The sequence below is a fragment of the Camelus bactrianus genome, chromosome 10 (genome assembly GCF_048773025.1).
Source record: "Camelus bactrianus isolate YW-2024 breed Bactrian camel chromosome 10, ASM4877302v1, whole genome shotgun sequence".
Classification (NCBI taxonomy): Eukaryota; Metazoa; Chordata; class Mammalia; order Artiodactyla; family Camelidae; genus Camelus; species Camelus bactrianus.
In genome coordinates this window covers 9,336,043-9,347,932 of record NC_133548.1, presented here as the reverse complement: position 1 = coordinate 9,347,932, position 11,890 = coordinate 9,336,043, and the positions used below count along the sequence as shown (strand labels likewise).

Genomic DNA, 11,890 nt, shown 5'->3' with positions numbered 1-11,890 from the left:
TGCCGCAGTGGCCTAGGCAGCCACAGGGTCTGCTCTGTCTCAGGAGGTGAGCGCCAGGCCCGCTGAGCCTCCGCAGAGCTGCCAGCCATGCCCGGGATTGTGGTGTTCCGGCGACGCTGGTCAGTGGGCAGCGATGACCTCGTCCTGCCAGCCATCTTCCTCTTCCTCCTGCACACCACATGGTGAGTCTTATGCCCATGTCACAGGCCTGGAAGAAGGCCTTCTGATCATCTGTCCCAACCCCATCATGTGCCCAGCTCCCAGGAGTCGGTGTTGAACCATCCACCGCTTAGGGCGATACCCACATGGAGACCCCACCCGGCCACTGCTGGACCTGACGCCAGCGCTGGGTGGAGCTGCTGTGCTGCCTGCCCACGGCTGGTGGCTGGACTCCCTGCCCTTGCTACCCTGTCCCTGGACACCTGTGTCCTCAGAGGGACTCACTGCCAGGTGGACAGTGGTCCTGTGCCCGGAGCAGTGAGGCCCTCACCTCCCCCGCCGGGAGGTGGGCCGTGGGAGGTGCACAGGCTGCCTGGCTCCGCTCACGTGTGCATTCCCCCAGGTTTGTGATCCTGTCCGTGGTGCTCTTCGGCCTGGTCTACAACCCGAACGAGGCCTGCTCCCTGAACCTGGTGGACCACGGCCGCGGCTACCTGGGCATTTTGCTGAGCTGCATGATTGCAGAGATGGCCATCATCTGGCTGAGCATGCGCGGGGGCATCCTCTACACGGAGCCCCGAGAATCCATGCAGTATGTGCTCTACGTGCGCCTGGGTAAGGGCCACCCACCACGGGTGAGGGGCTGCTCTGGCCTACTCCAACCCTCACCCTCCTCCTGTGCCCAGCATTCACTTAGCCACATGTCATGTGATGGGCCGGGCCCAGCACCAGCACCCAGGTCCAGCACGGAACAGGCAGGTTTATTGGGCTCACTTCTGGACCAGGGGTGGGCGGACTGAGGCCTGAGAGCCAAGTCCAGCCTGCCATCTGTTTGTGTAAATAAAGTTTTATTGGAACCCAGCCATACTCATTCGTTTATGCACTTACCACCTCTGGCTGCTTTTGAACGACCACGGCAGAGCAGAGTAGGGACAGAGAGTATGACCCACAGAATCTAAAACGTTTATTCTCTGGCCCTTTACAGAAGGAGTTTGCTGACCCCTGCTCTAGGCCGTGCACATCTTTGGCTGCTTGTAATCCTTCCCCAAACAGCCCCTCACCTTCCCTGGGAAGCTCCCCAGGGGCCTCAACCAGCTCCTGGAGGGCCGGCCTGTGTTTTCTTCCTGGGCTCGGGTTCAGCCCATCCTCCTGGGCACTCCCAGTGAGCACTCCTCCTGTGCTGAGCCCTTTTCCCATGTTAACTCAGGGAGGAGTCTTTATTGGTCTCATATTGCAGATGAAGAATTTGGGGCCCAGGGAGGTTAATTAGCTCCCTTAAAGTCACACAGCTGGTAAGTGTGCAAATGTCAGAGCTGAGATTTGAACTCAGGTTGTCTGGCTTCAAAGCCTGGGCTCTCACCTGCCACACGGGGCCTGTGGAGCTGGGACTTTTAATGCTGTCCCCTGAGGGGGGCCATCAGTTCTCCCACCCACTTCCCCAAGCCCCATCTCAGCCTGAGTAGGGCATCGTGGGCAGCTGGCTGCTGGGACCCCTTCCTCTTCCTGCCTTGTGCCGGAGGCCTCCTCCTGAAATGAACACTCTGTCACCCTATTCTTGCACAGCCCTGTACCACGGACCTTGTCACTCCCATTTTACAGATGAGGAAACGGAGGCTCAGACAGATTAGGTAACTTGCCTAAGATACATCCGATTCCAGAGTTCGTGGATATAACTAATTCTAATTCCTGAAAGAACAGAAATGCCTCTTCGCCATCGCCTTTGCAGTCACCTTCTTGGGGAGGCATCAGGGGCTTGAAGGTACATGAGCCAGAACAGGTGGTGGGCACCTTACAGCAGAACAGAGTGGTGGTGGGACAGCCATGCCCTCTGGGCCCTCTGTACCAGGAAGCCCGTGAGGGGTTCCGTGAGGGGTCTGGTGACCCTGCTGCCGAGCTGGCCAGGGGCCCTGTGGCAGGAGGGGCCAGGCCAAGGCTCTAGGGCCTTTCCTGGGCAGCCGGCAGCTGTCCTTCAGCCAGGGCTCTGCTCTCCTCGCAGCCATCCTGGTGATCGAGTTTATCTACGCCATCGTGGGCATCGTCTGGCTCACTCAGTACTACACCTCCTGCAACGACCTCACTGCCAAGAACGTCACGCTTGGTATGTTGGTCAGCCCTGGGGTGGAGAGGGTGGGTCAGGTTAGAGAGGGCAGACGCTCAGGCCCTGAGAGAGGGAAACAGTTTCTGTGAGGGTGCCGGTAGGTTGGTAGGGTGAGGCTGCAGCCTTCATCCTGTGGTCTGCCATCCCTCATTGGGGGACCCTGGTCTGGGGGGCAGCAGCAGGCACAGAGCTGCCCAGGGCTCTGGAAACCCACAGAGCCATCTTCTCTGTGCCAGGGATGGACCTTGGGGTCACAGCTCAGCCAGGGGACCCCAGGCCTTGCAGCCAAAGGCTGGAGCTAGGGGCTTTGGGGCTTTGCTCTTGGGCCCCAGAAGCAGTTGGGGGTAGGGAGGCCCCAGTGCCCCTTTCTTCAGAGCCAGGGAGGTGTCCCCAGGACCATGACCCTTCACTTCCCAACACTGCCCCCACAGGGATGGTCGTCTGCAATTGGGTGGTCATCCTTAGTGTCTGCATCACTGTCCTCTGCGTCTTCGACCCCACGGGCCGCACCTTCGTCAAGCTGAGGGCCACCAAGAGGAGGCAGCGCAACCTGCGGACCTACAACCTGCGGTCAGTCGGCCGGGCAGGTGGGCCGTCCCCTGGCGGGGTTCGCTGACTGGCGGGTGGAGGCCGGCTCTGTGCCTCCCTCACTGCGTCTCAACCTGTGTGAACCACAGGCATTGGCCAAAGGCTGACCTCAAGTTTCCTGGTCTATAAACGGGACCACCATGGTTTCTGCCTCATGCTGCCACTGTGAGACTTAACAGGGTGGTTAACATGGTACTCACATGAGGTTCGTGCTCAGCCAGTGGTAGCCTTTGTCATTGTCATCATCATCTTCAGTGCCAATAACAGCACAATGATAGTAACAGTAGGACGCATGTGTACAGCGAGCCGGAAGTGCATTTATTAACTTGCAGTAACTCCCTAAAGTAGCTGTTAATATCATCCCCATAATACAGATGAAGAAACTGGAGCACAGAGAGGCTCTGTGACTTGCCTGAGGTCACACAGCTGGGAAATGGTGGGGCTGGGATCAAGCCCAGGCAGTCTGGCTTTAGAGCCCTTGCTTTTAACCACTAGGTGAGGCTGCCTCTAGGATTAAGGGGCTGGAGGAGGTTAATCAAGGAGGGCTTCTTGGAGGGAGGAGGTTTGCACAGTGTTTTGGAGAAGGGGAAAGGCTATGCCCTGGTAGAGAAAATGAGACCAGGCATGGGCACAGAGTTCCTGTATATTGAAAAAAGAGAGGGGGAGCTTCCAGGGTGGGTCACCATGACTCCTGTTAATCAAGCTTCTGTTCTGGGTTAGACCCTGCCCTGAGCCCTTTCCATGATCTGTCTGTTTAATCCTTTTGTTAACCCTGGTGTGGTTGTGAGACCCATTCCACAGCTGAGGAGTCCAAGTCCTGGAGAGGCCACCCTGCCCGAGGAGTGCAAGCTCATCTGGCACTCCATCTCCAGCCCAGGGCAGTGGGGTCGGGAGCTCTCAGCCAGGGCAGTGACTTGCCCAGGGCCCCACCCCATCCTCCTGTACCCCTCTGACTGGTTCCTCTGGGCCCCCCATGTCAGCTTGGCAGTGCAGCCAGAGCCACACCTGGGCCAAGGCTGGCCACCTCCCCACCCCAAATGCCAGACCCCAGAGCCCATTGTTCCCCCCAGTGCAGCTGGCCGCCACCACCCGTCCCATTTTGCACATTCTGAGCACATGCCCCCCCGACCCAGTTTCTGGGCTCCTGGGGCCCTGGAGAAAAATCTTCCCTCTTCAACTCTGGGTAATTGCCTTTGGGGCCCAGGGCAGCCAGTGCCTTTGCAGTTGGGAGTTGGTGGTGGCTGTCATCTGAATTAGAAAGTTTTCCAGCAGTTCCGGGCCCTGTACGGGTAGTTAAGAAGCCTCAGAGCTCACACGTCCCCACCTGCTGTGGTTTCTCCAGCTCTCAGGTGGGCTTGGGAGGGTAGGCTGGGCCACTGTGACCACCTCTCGGCTGTTCCCCACTCGGCCTCCCTCTGCTCTGAAACCACAGTTCTTCTAACCAGGGAATTTTAAGCCTACCGACCCTTTATCCGCCTCCAGGTTTGGGGATGCGCACAAGCCCTTCTGTCACACTGACGGGTTATTTCAGTTTCTGGGAGTCAGGGAGCCATTTAAGTCCTTGGCCCTTTCTCCTTCCAGTCAAATCTGATAGGGTTTGGAAATGGGTTAGTCCCACCACTACGCCTTGGAAGCCTTGACCTTGGATCTTTGCGGGAGCCCCAGGGTAGTGGGGTGCCGAGTCCATGAACTTCCTGTCTACATTTAATGTCTCTCCCTGTCTTGGTCTCTATAGCCTAACCAATGCATTAGGCTAAACGTGTCATCAGTGCCATACGCCCCCTGGTGGGCACAAAGGGTACTGCAGTAGGGTATACTGTCAGCTCTTCCATCAGCCACAGGGAAGGGAGGAAATTCTCTTTGAATGTTTGATAGCCAATTTGGTTAGAAAGGGTTAAAGAACATAATGCTCTGGGAACCCAGCTTGGCCTTTGTTAAGCCTCCAGTAGGTGGGACATTGGTTTAGGATGCAAGGCTGCCTAAGTCCCTCAGGGCTGGCTGGTCCCAGAAACAGAATTCCCGCGCATCCTTCCCTAAGCCCCTCCTGTAGCCCTGGAAGGCCCTGTGGTTTTCCCTGTCCTTGTGGCCCACAGCCTGTGGGACCAGGGTTGGGAGCAGGAAGCAGCCCTTAGCTGCAGAGAGGAGCCAAAAGGCTTGGGAGGAGGGCCTGGCCTGTCACTCCTGATGGATGCTAAGTGCCTTGCAGGCATTCAGGGTCACCCGTGCCTGCACTTCCTCACCACCCATCACCAGGATCTGAAGGGGCTGGTGGGAGGGTACATGTCAGAAAAGCAAGCCAGCTCCTTCTTGCTTTTTCTGTAAGTTTACATTTTTAATGTTGGATCTGCTATCTTTATGCTCAAACAGACCGGCTTCTGGACACCCACCACTGGAAGGGCCTCTGTGGATAACTGGCCAATTGCTCTCCCTTTGGGTGTAGATTCCTGGATACCCTGACACCCTCAGAACAGCCAGACCCACTGGGGCTGGGGATAGGGGTGGGAACAGACAGGGGCCAGCCATGAAGATGAAGGGCAGGGGCCCTCTCCCCTCTGGACAGAGGAACAGATCCAGGGAGTTTCGAAATGCAGAGCCTCATTCAGCCCCTTAAACTTCCCCAAGTACAGGGAATGTGAGCGTCTGAAATCCTTTCAGGGGAAACAGGTCTGTCTGACAGGTCTGCTCCAGGCCTTGGAACAAGCTGGAAGAGAGGCCCCGCACCTGGCTGCCATCTCCTAGGGCTCTTGGTTTGAGCCTGTGGACACATGGGCCGCACTCAGAACAGCCTTCAGTTTGGGCTCCCAGGTCTGAAGCCCCCAGGTCATGCTGGTGTCAGTCTCCCAGAAGCCGGGAGTACAGGCCCTGGCCTTAGCCAACAGTGTGCCACCTTAGGCCAGCAGGAGTGCCCAGGAGAGACCTGCTGGCTGACAGCCAGGTCACTGGCCACCCAGAATAGGCTGGGCCCAGGCCTATTCTCCCCAAGACTCCCCCTGCTCGGGAGCCCTTTGGTGGGGTCCTGGGAACAGGCTGCCCTGTTTCCATAACGTCTTGGCCCAGCTCTTCTGGTCCAGCCCTCTGACCTCACACATACCAATTCTTCCCCACTGCAGGCACCGCTTAGAAGAGGGTCAGGCCACCAGCTGGTCACGCCGGCTCAAAGTGTTCCTCTGCTGCACACGGACAAAGGACTCCCAGTCAGTAAGTACTGGCAAGCCGCTGTCCTTGGGCTCACGTCTTGCTGTTGGTGACTCAGGAGCATTTGCTCCCTGGCAGAGCCAGGTGGGGCAGGGCTGGGTTTTGAGCAGGAGCAAGGTGACAGCCTGCTCCTATGAGGACCTATTATTATTCACTGAACGACTCCCTCCAGCATGTGAAACAGCCAACCCTTTGCTTCATCAACAGAAAAATATGAAGGCCTTTTATCAACCCCCTTGGAACTGAGAGTTTAGTTTAGGAGAAGAGAAACTCAAACATCAGGGTCACCTGAAGACAAAGGAAAGCAGTGTCACCAGCTGCAGGTCACTCTGGAAGATCTGTTGGAACCACGTGGCCCTCGATGTGACAGGCAGCTCTCCACACCAGGCGCTCTGGGGAGTAACTAGAGGGGCTGGACTTGGTGCCAGGGCACCTTGGAGGGAAGGCGGGGTCAGCAGTGGGTGGCCCCCGAGTGGGGGGAGGGGAGGCAGGGCCCTTAGAGATCATCGAGTCCCACCCCTCGTTTTGCAGATCAGGCAGCTGAGGCCCAGAGAGGTGGAGTGACTTGCTCCGCGCCCCACAGCTAGTTAGTGGCAGTGAGGTCAGGAGACCACTCCTCCCTGAGCCAGACAGCAAGTGCCCTCCATGGAAGCCACTGGAAGCCTTGAGTGGCCCCTTCCCACCAGAAGTCCCTGGTGAGCTGTAGAGTGAGTAATCAAGTGTGAGACAGCCTCCCCCAACCCCTGGAGGTTCCCTGGTGGGTGGGGAGCACCCTCATGGGGCTCTCTGGGGGGCCTGAGGGGTCTCAGCCCAGGGCCTGCTGAGGGCACACCCACCTTCCTGCACGTGGTGTTGGGGCTGGTGTTGGCATCTTTTCCTGAAAGGCAAGGGGGCCTCAGCAAACACTGGTGGCCAGGGAGGGAAAGGGTGGTCGGGCCAGGTCCCATCCAGAGCACACCCTGATCAGCTTGTGCTGTGTTGCTTTAAAAACTTGAATTGGATGCTAACATTTAAAAATCAGGGACATTTATGCAAAGTTCAGTATATCTCAGTTTGGCCCGGGTGGGCCGCTCGCAGCAGTGGCTGGCTCTGTTTGGCCCCATTAAGTGTTTGAGTTTGCAGCCCTGGATTTTTCTGCTCTTACAAGTGCCAGACACTCAGGGGTGAAACCCAGCAAGAGGGAACCAGTTGCTATGAGTTTGTTCCCACCACAGCCTCTCCTGACAGGTTAGGGAAGAGTTTCCAGACTTCAGCTTGTTGCGAGGCAGGAAGGACTGCACGCCGGCTGGCGGGGCTGCCTCTGTCTGCCTTGCCTCCTGCCCCCAGGCCCCAGGCACGGCTGTCCTGAGGACAGAGCTTGCAGGGTAGCCAGGAGGACCACTGACCCAGTGTTGCACCCTTCTCCAGGCACATGGTGGGGGTCCTGAGTCGGCCACCAAAGTCAGGTTGGGGAAGGGGTCTGAGACCTAGGGCTCTGTAAAGTCCTTGGAGGCTGTTCAAGGTCACAGCTGGTGGGAAGTGGAAAGAGACGCAACATGGGGAAGAAGTAGCCAGGAGCTTGGTTTTGGCTTCTCTGCTAGAGAAAAAGTCTGGAGGAGAAACAGGCTGGCCGTGCAGGCCTTGATTGGGGAAGGAACAGGAAATGGCTCGCAGTGGCCTCTGCACATGGTAGACAGATGGTATGAGTGCCTTCGGAACTCCAGGGACAGGAGGGCTGGGAGATGGAGGACGGAGAAGGGTCGGTGCTGTCCCAGACAGCTCCTGCCAGGTCTGCCGGGGCCCAGAGCCTAGGACAGGGCCCTCAGGGTCATGAAGGAGAGGGGTGAATCTACACACGGGACCCAGAGCACACACCCAGCCCCGGGGCCTTCACGCCTGGTCTCTCGTCCTCTCTCCTGTTCCCCTGCCACTGCCTCCTGCCTCCCTGGACCTCATAGGATGCCTACTCGGAAATCGCCTACCTCTTTGCCGAGTTTTTCCGAGACCTCGACATTGTGCCATCTGACATCATCGCGGGCCTGGTGCTGCTCCGGCAGCGGCAGCGGGCCAAGCGCAACGCTGTGCTGGATGAGGTGAGCATCAGCTGCCCTCGGGCAACCTCCTGCACCATCCTCCTCCCAGGCCCTCCCTGCTGCCCCCCCAGGTCCCACACAACCCCTCAGGCCCAGTAGGTCACCCTTTGATGCCCCCTCCCCTCCCTTCCCCAGCACATCCCTTCAGCCAGCAGTCCATGGTTCTTCCTTCTGCTGGGCCGCCTGCGGCTGCCTCCAGGACCACAAGGGACTTCTAATCACAGGGACCTAATGAACCATCCAGCTCCAAGCTCCAGCCTCCGCTCTTGTCACTCCACCCCACCCCGCCGACACACCAGTCCTAGTTGGGGTCTCCCAGCATTACACACAAAATGTTTTCTCCTGGCCTGGGCAAGCATCGCCCACCAAGAGTTGATGCTTTGGGTGGAAGGGGAGCAACTGGAAATATGAGGAGACCTCAGATTTTGGAAGACTGGCCAGGCTGTGGAGGAGCTGGAAGCCACATGCGCCTTTGGGCTCTCAGGCCCTGGGGAAGCAGGCAGAGTGCAGAGCCGGGGGCCTGGACCTCGTTCTCAGCCATGCAGCTGGGCCTCAGGCAGCCACCCTCACGCACCTGTTTTATAGGCCAACAACGACATCTTGGCCTTCCTGTCTGGGATGCCAGTGACCAGAAACACCAAGTACCTAGACCTGAAGAACTCGGTGAGTCGGGGCCACCCCCCAACTCTGCCCGTGGTCCCTCTCACCCTCTGCCAGGATGACCCAAGCCAACTCCCTACCCGCTGCCCTCACGGTGTCAGCAGCACCTTCTTCGCAGTGGGTCCCCCCTCGGCTCTCCAGGCGGCCCCTCTTCTCAGTCCACACACTCTTCCTCCCGAAGCCCCTCCCCCACATCTCACTAGTTCTCCAGACAAAAATCCCTGAATCTGCTTCACTGTGCTCAGAATATTTGGTCCTGGCCTCCTGAGATCACAGAGGGCTTCGCAGGGGTGAGCTGCTATTGTTTTTACCAAGTTGCTGTTGTAAACCGCAGCGGGACCAGCACTGTGGTTTCCGAGCTCTTTTGAATGGCAGAACCTCTTCTCCAGTGTGTATGTCCCAGGTAAAGGAGGGGCCGGTCCTGGGGCCAGGGGAGCCCCTCACCCAGGGCTGCAGTTGCAGTCTGCAGCCCGGAGAGCCAGCCCTGCTTGGGAGCAAACCGATTTCGTGTGCATCAGCTCCACGCCTGTGACTGTCACCTTGAGCAAGTCCCTGACCCCTCAGAGCCTGTTCCCGCAGTATAAATGGTGCTGGGCACACATTCCACCCAGAGCGCTGGTGGAAGGGGGGGAGCCATCCCGAGCCCAGTTCCCAGCAGAGTGCTAGCCAACAGTGGTGCCAGTCAGATACTGCTAGAAACGATTCATCCTTCACATCTGAATCCCCTGGAAAAGCCTGTTCTCCGCCTGCCCCCACTCCCCACAGCAGGTGTTTATATCTCCTCTTAAAACAGCCCATCCATAGCAGGTCCATCCCAGTTGCCTAGGGCTGCCCAGCTAGCTCTCACCACCTCCTCCCTTGCCTGGGGGAGGGGGCAGGGGAGGAGCCGTGCCTCGAGGGCCTGGGGTCCCCGCCTGCCACCTGGCAGAGGCTGCCAGCACCCCACCCTCCGCCCTGAGCCAGAGCGGATAATTACCTTCTCTGGCTCGTTCCTGAAGAGCAGACCCAGGGACGTTCAGCCCTCTGGGCCCTGATTAAGGTGCTACTTACTTCACTTCACAAGATGACTAATCGCCCTCTTTAACTTTTACAAGGTGACTAATTTCCTCTAAGTGCAGGAGTCCCCCGGTGCCTGGGGCACCTGGGACTCTGGAAGCGGCTTTGCTGGGATGCCTGTTTCTCCCACCTCCTTCCAGCCATCTGGCTGATAACAGTCACTGGCCTGAGACACAGGGTTTCAAACTGGCGCCTTTCCCAGAGAGATCCCAATCTCCCCCAGATGCCCTTGTGAGCCTGTGACTCCCCGAGTCTCGCTTAGGCCTTCTTGAGGGTAGGCAGCTTACCTGTCTGGTCCCCCAGCGTATCAGTGTCTCCAGGCTGGCCCTGCTGCTGGTGGCCTGGGCACCCCCTCCAGAGGGTCCGGTCCTCTCAGGGTTAAATGCCCTTCCCAGGACCTGATTGCTGAGGTTGGTGGGTGACTGTTGCTCCCCCCTCCCTCCTCTTCCCTTCTGGGGAAAACGGGCAGGGAAATCGATCCAGTGCTCTGAGTGTTTTTCTGTCCTCAAATCATTAATTCTGAGATCGGAGCAACAGGACAGGTCTCGGGAGGATTCGTGCCCTGGTTGCATGGAGATAATTAGGAAAATGGAGTTATCATCTGGAGGAGTGGCCCGTCCTCCAGGGCTTGGGGTGCGGGGTGGCCGGAAGCCTGGGAGAAGGGCAGCTCCCTCCTCCACCCAGGGCAGCCTGTGGGCCTGCGGCTGCAGGTGGGAAGGGCAAGAGGTGACCCTCTGCCTCCTCTCTTCCAGCAAGAGATGCTCCGCTACAAAGAGGTCTGCTACTACATGCTCTTCGCCCTGGCCGCCTACGGGTGGCCCATGTACCTGATGCGGAAGCCAGCCTGCGGCCTCTGCCAGCTGGCCCGGTCCTGCTCGTGAGTACCCCGTCCTGTCCCCCCGCAGGCCAGCTGTGCAGAGGGCCTGCCCAGGGGGGCTCTCCGTAAAGGGATTGTGCCTGCTGCCCTGCCCCCGCCTCCCTGTGGCCTGCCTTGCTTCTCTTCTGCACCATCTCTGGGCCTCGACCTTTCTAGCTCTGTGTTATCCCCAGGCAGGGAAGAGCGTGGGCTTTGGAATCACACAATATTAGGTTTGAATCCATACTTTGTCACTTGGGAAATTCAGTCTACCTCTGCCAGCCTCCGTTTCCTTATCTGTAAAATGGGGGTGGTGAAACATCCCTCCCAGAGCTGTTTGGAGAGGACTGAAGGGAATATTGCCCAGCATCTGACTGTGCAGGTCCCCTTCCCTTCCCGTCTCTCTCCCCACCCCTCTCAACCGCTCCCCTCTGCCCACATCTTCCCTTCTCCCAGCTTCCCTCTGGGGCTCTGCCTTTCTGGAAGAAAGGCCTTTCCTAGTAGAGGCTCAATCCATAGAAGCCTCAAGAAGGGCAGTAAGAAGGCCCTTTGTGCAAGGCTCCAACCCTCTTTGCAGGGAGTTGGCAAGGCCTCAGCCGGATGCCGCTCTCAGCCCGCTGCCGGGGCCGGGATGGAATCAGCTTTCCTGAGTGGGCCAGAGTGGGGCCCGCTCCAGGAGGGCCCCTCGCTATCTTTGGTGTCTCCACCATCTGCCCAGACCGAGCAGCAGGAGGACAGCTCCCTGGGCTCCCAGTTCCGGAAAGGCTGGCACTCTGAGTGGGCAGCTTCTGTCCGTGACACCCCCGCCCTTGGGGCCCAAAGTAGCCACCCACTCCTGCAGCGTCCTTTCCACAGAAAGCTGGGGGGCTCTCGGGCCCGTTTTCACCACCCCTCAGTGACCGACAGAGCTGAGCAGGGCACCCCATGCCCCACCCCATCTCTGCCAGCCTGCACGCAGCTGGCTTCCCCCAGCATCCTTGGGAGCCCCTGCAGCAGCTGAGAGGCTTCTCCCAGGAGTACTGGCTCAGGAGTCCTGAGACCTGGGCTCTGACAGTCCTGCTCCACCACTCACTGGGGATGCCATTTGTACAGATAGTGTCTGTCCTGCCTGCCTGTGGGTTACTTCAGAAACCAGGGAATCACTGGCAGCCTGGGCATTGAAGACACTCTGCAGACCAGAGGGAGGCTGCATTTGTAGGACCTTAG

General features: G+C 58.5%; 1 protein-coding gene across 7 annotated transcripts in view; it reads left to right on the top strand.

Moving 5' to 3' along the window:
• Positions 1-11,890, top strand: part of DAGLA (diacylglycerol lipase alpha) — a 60,823-nt gene that overhangs the window by 35,434 nt on the left and 13,499 nt on the right. For 4 of the 7 annotated variants that reach the window (XM_074371920.1, XM_074371916.1, XM_074371918.1 and 1 more), the window contains 8 exons: positions 44-182; positions 563-774; positions 2,156-2,257; positions 2,689-2,827; positions 5,956-6,043; positions 7,978-8,112; positions 8,698-8,775; positions 10,581-10,705. In XM_074371920.1, the coding sequence (XP_074228021.1) occupies positions 88-182; positions 563-774; positions 2,156-2,257; positions 2,689-2,827; positions 5,956-6,043; positions 7,978-8,112; positions 8,698-8,775; positions 10,581-10,705 (974 nt within the window). In that variant the 5' untranslated portion in view covers positions 44-87. Of the gene's footprint in view, positions 1-43; positions 183-562; positions 775-1,722; positions 1,919-2,155; positions 2,258-2,688; positions 2,828-5,955; positions 6,044-7,977; positions 8,113-8,697; positions 8,776-10,580; positions 10,706-11,890 lie in introns of those variants that run through there. The other 3 variants (XM_074371919.1, XM_074371921.1, XM_074371922.1) reach the window with 3 other exon arrangements.